The sequence below is a fragment of the Mandrillus leucophaeus genome, unplaced genomic scaffold, assembly GCF_000951045.1.
Source record: "Mandrillus leucophaeus isolate KB7577 unplaced genomic scaffold, Mleu.le_1.0 Scaffold39, whole genome shotgun sequence".
In the NCBI taxonomy this organism is placed as follows: domain Eukaryota; kingdom Metazoa; phylum Chordata; class Mammalia; order Primates; family Cercopithecidae; genus Mandrillus; species Mandrillus leucophaeus.
In genome coordinates, this window is record NW_012104142.1 from 2,570,044 (window position 1) to 2,574,101 (window position 4,058).

The 4,058-nt window shown below is 54.1% G+C and overlaps 1 protein-coding gene across 2 annotated transcripts in view; it reads left to right on the top strand.

Annotated features, from left to right (window-relative positions):
* The first annotated feature begins 6 nt into the window (after nt 1-6).
* UNC5B (unc-5 homolog B (C. elegans)) overlaps nt 7-4,058 on the top strand; it is a 97,166-nt gene continuing 93,114 nt past the window's right edge. For both annotated transcript variants that reach the window (XM_011991078.1, XM_011991079.1), the window contains exon 1: nt 7-97. In XM_011991078.1, the coding sequence (XP_011846468.1) occupies nt 19-97 (79 nt within the window). In that variant the 5' untranslated portion in view covers nt 7-18. The remainder of the gene's footprint in view (nt 98-4,058) is intronic.

Consider the following 4,058-nt stretch of genomic DNA (forward strand, 5'->3'; position numbering starts at 1 on the left):
GAACCGGGCCGCGGGAGCATGTGGACCCGGAGCGGAGCTCGGGACGCGCTGCTGCTGGCACTGCTGCTCTGCTGGGACCCGAGGCTGAGCCAAGCAGGTAGGAAGCGATCGGGCCTGGGGGCACGGGGCTAGGGGACCCTTGTGCCTCACTCTACCCTGAAGTTGAGGTGGTCTTTCGTCGCATCGATGCGCGCAGGGAAAGCGGCAAGGGCGCCCAAGTTAGAACGTAGATTTTACTGCCTCCCAAAGTGGGCAATGGCGCATCCACATAGCGGGAGGGGGGCGCAGGGAAGGGGGTTCACAGTAAACTGAAAGCTCCCTGCTCGCTCCTGAAAGGGATCCCTTCTTCTCCCTGGAAGGGGTGTCGGAGTCAGGGTCTGAGTCTCCGGGAGGATCCGCCTCTTGGGGACCCCCGGCTCTCCGCGCGCCTGGCGTCCGCCCCGAAAAAAATCTGTGGCTACATAAGCAAGGTGTGCGCTCGCTGCCTTATGCCAGTAACTTACTAGTCTGGTCCCGGCTCGCCTAGGCTCTTACACGCTATAGGGACACGAATCCGCAGACCAGAGGGAGAGAGCGAAAGACCTGCTGAACACGGGAAGGGCTCCGGCAGCCGGGGGAGATTGGCTTGCAGGGCTCCTGACGCGGGGAGGGCTAAGTCCTGCACACATAGCTTTCCCCGAGATCGCTGGGCCCGGAGGTCTGGATTTTTTTTTTTTTTTTCTGAATGTTGGTGTGTGTGTGTGTGTGTGTGTGTGTGTGTGTGTGTGTGTGTGTTGGATGCGGGCGGGGGCTCCTAGGGATCCTGCGGAGTTTCCTTTTAAATGGGTCACTGACATTCTCGCTGTCCAGGGAACAGACTAGGTGCGCTCTCCTTGGTACAGCGCCCGCTCTGGACCCACAAAGATGACTTCAGCGGACTGGTGGGCTCCTGAAATAAAGTCCCTAATCCGCCTCTCTCGCCGTGGATGAATACGTTTCTCGCTCGTCCTGTAACTGGACCCGGCGTCGCTGGCTGGGCTGCGTTTTCCCGGGGAGGCTGTGGACTGACTGGAGCCAGCCTCTCTCTGGTACCTGAACCCAAGCAAGTGGGCTAGCCACGGACGCCGGGCGCCTCGGCTCCGGAGCCGGGTGGGGACGGGGACTCCTGCACGGAGTCCTCTCTGAGTTGAGGCTGAGAATGGAGCAGGAAAACTGGAGCAGAAAGTGGACGAGATGACGCAGCCCTCCCCACCTCCTACCTCCTGCTGCGATGTTGACATCCGCCCTTCCCCCCTCCATAGCCAAAGATTCCTCATTCTGGAATTAGTGATTCCCACGGCCAGGAGTGAGAGCTTGGCTTTAGCACATTCCCCACTTTTTTTTTTTTTTTTTTTTTTCCTGGTGCAAGTCCTGTGCAGTAGAGTTACAACACTCAACCATTTGATCCAACTTAATTATGATTTGGGCAGACTCTGGTATTTAAAGCAGTGTTTTGAAGTTGGAAGGTAATGATGGGGATGGGGGAAGGCAGGCTGCTGAATGTCCAACCTTGTTTTAAAGGGTGCAGTTAGACGTGGGAGGTGCTTGGTTGGGGTGTTGGTTTCTGGTTGGAGGGGGGTTGAGCAGATGATTGAAGGGTAGGGTGAAGTCTCTGTAAATGGCACATGGGCAGGGTTGTGTCTTGGGAAGCTGCTTTTGTACCAGCAGGACAGTGGGATCGGGAATAAATACTTTAGGTTACCAGGAATGAGAGGCTGCAGTAGGAGAAAGACAAGACTGGTTGGCCTATAGTTCTCCGGGTGGGTGGGCTTGGCCAGGAAGGCTGGGGGTGGCCTGCATTTCCTGCTTAACAAAGCATCCAGCCCCCACCTTCCCCAGAAGAAACCCCAGGCCCAGGGCTTTGATGGATTTGGGCACGAATGGTGCCCAGTCAGAAATGGCCTCTAATACCCGGCTTTGATTTCTCACCAGCGAGCAGAAGTGGTGTTGGAATTGTGCTCATTACTTAGCGCGGCAGGAGCTGCCTGCCCACCAGCCTGGAGAGGGGCCAACTGGTGGGGTCTGCCTGCAGCCTTCTCATTGCCCAGAATGTGTGGCCCTTAGAAACCTGCCTTCAGGAGGGAGAACATGTCCCTTCCTCCCACACAATCTTTTTTCTCTAATGCCACAGGCACAAAGCATCATTCTTTCAGAATGTTCTTTGGGTTTTTCCAGTGGATCTTTCACAAGCCCCATTTCACTGATGGGGAAAATCAAGGCCAGAGTGTTGGCTTTCTCCAAATCTTGCCTTCACTTGGCCACAGATTGAAGACTTGTGTGAAGGGCTCTTGTCCAATAGCCAGGCTGATTCAAGCCCAGCAGACCCTCCCTCCCATTCTTATCCACCCACCCCTCTGCCATGAGCCTCGTAACAAACTGAGGCAGGTGAGGCTCTCCCTGCAGAGATGGATCTTTACTAGGGGTGTCCAAGCTCCCCTCAAGTGGCAGGCACCTCTCTCTCCTTTTCCCCACCCCGACCCCATCCCTGGTGAATATGGGATTGAGCTCCCTTTACAGCACTGAGAATTTTTTTAAGCTGTAAAGTCTGATGGTGGAGAAATCAAAACTGGAACCATAAAACCCCAGACCCTTAGAAGGTGATTCAGCAAGTGACTAGCCAGAAAAAAGGCCACTTCAAAAGCTCTGGTTGGCCCTGGAAATCTCCTCCCACCCCACCTTTCAGTCCTTCCTGGAGCTTTTAATGAGCCTTTCCATGGCCTCTGGCTGGGATGGTTGAGAAGGAGTTGAGGTGTCAAGATAATACATCTTTTTAAGGTGCAATTAAAATCAGAGTTTTTGTAGTGTCTCTGCTTGGTGTGTGTGTGTGCATGTGTGTGCTCGCGTGCACGCACTTGAGCACACACAATGGTAGCCTGTCCTCGTCTCCCTCTGCACTCACTGTAGCAAACACCCATCTCACTTAAACAAATGGAAAATCAAGTGTCTTAATGGGTTTTCTCATTAAAGTGAAAGTACCACTGCAGGGGAGCAATTTCTCCTGTAATCTCTCTCCTCCACCTCTCTCCCCTCCCCTGCAAACAGGGAATTCTGTAGGATAAAACAGTTCCCCTCTTTTCCAATCCACTTATTTAACTGTTGACACTTTGGTACAGGCCAACTTGCCCAAGGTCACATTGGGACTCACCGGTAGCACCAGGACTTGAACTGAGGCCTCACAACCTCAGTCTAGTGCTTCTAGCTCCTTCATCCCACCTGGACTGGAGACCCACCATCATGGGTGTGGGCTTGAGACTCTGAAATTGAGGCACCACTTAAGGCAGGCAGCTAAAGATAATATTGCTTCGATGGCTGCTTTAGACTGGAACTCATGGCAGGATGGAGGAAAGAGGTTGAGAGTTGGGAGGGTGGAGAGGTGTTCCAGGAGAGGGGAACAGGGCAGAGCCGAAGGTCTGCCACCAGGCAAGTGCCCAGAGGTGGCTGTCCCGACCCCCAGCATTGGCCTCCTGAGCAACTGCCCTGACCTGGGGAAGGGAGACAGGTCCCAAGTCAAGCTCCCTTGGGCTGCATGGCCGAATAAACATTAGCATTTTAGAGCTCTGCACCTATTTGTAGAGTTGGGGACAGAATATGTTTTTACCTTTTACTTATATTCAAAGCTTTGGGAGCCAGTGTCCTGTCCTCCCCCACCTCTCTTTGTTGTTGAGTTTCTCCTGGACCAAAGGTCTTGTGACCCTTTTCCTGGGTGTCAGGCTTAAGATGAGGCCTGCCTCCTACTCCTGATTCCCTGAGCCACGGAGGTTTTCTAAGGAGGTTTGCCGACTGCCTAAGACTTTGGGGATGGGCTGAGGGGAGGTGGATCCTTTCCATTCCAAGAGCTCTCAGACAAGGTAAGTAATTCTGAATAGACAGTGCTGGGAACCTCCCTCCCCCAGGGCCCACAGGCAGCAGGTCTTTTGACCCTCAGAGTTGGGGTTAGGTGGAAAGCAGACAGCTTGGAGGCTACTGCCGCCTTCAGGAAAGGGCAGAGGGGGCTGGGTCATAGGCTGGGACTTGGGGGTGGGAGCCTGGGCCCATGGAAA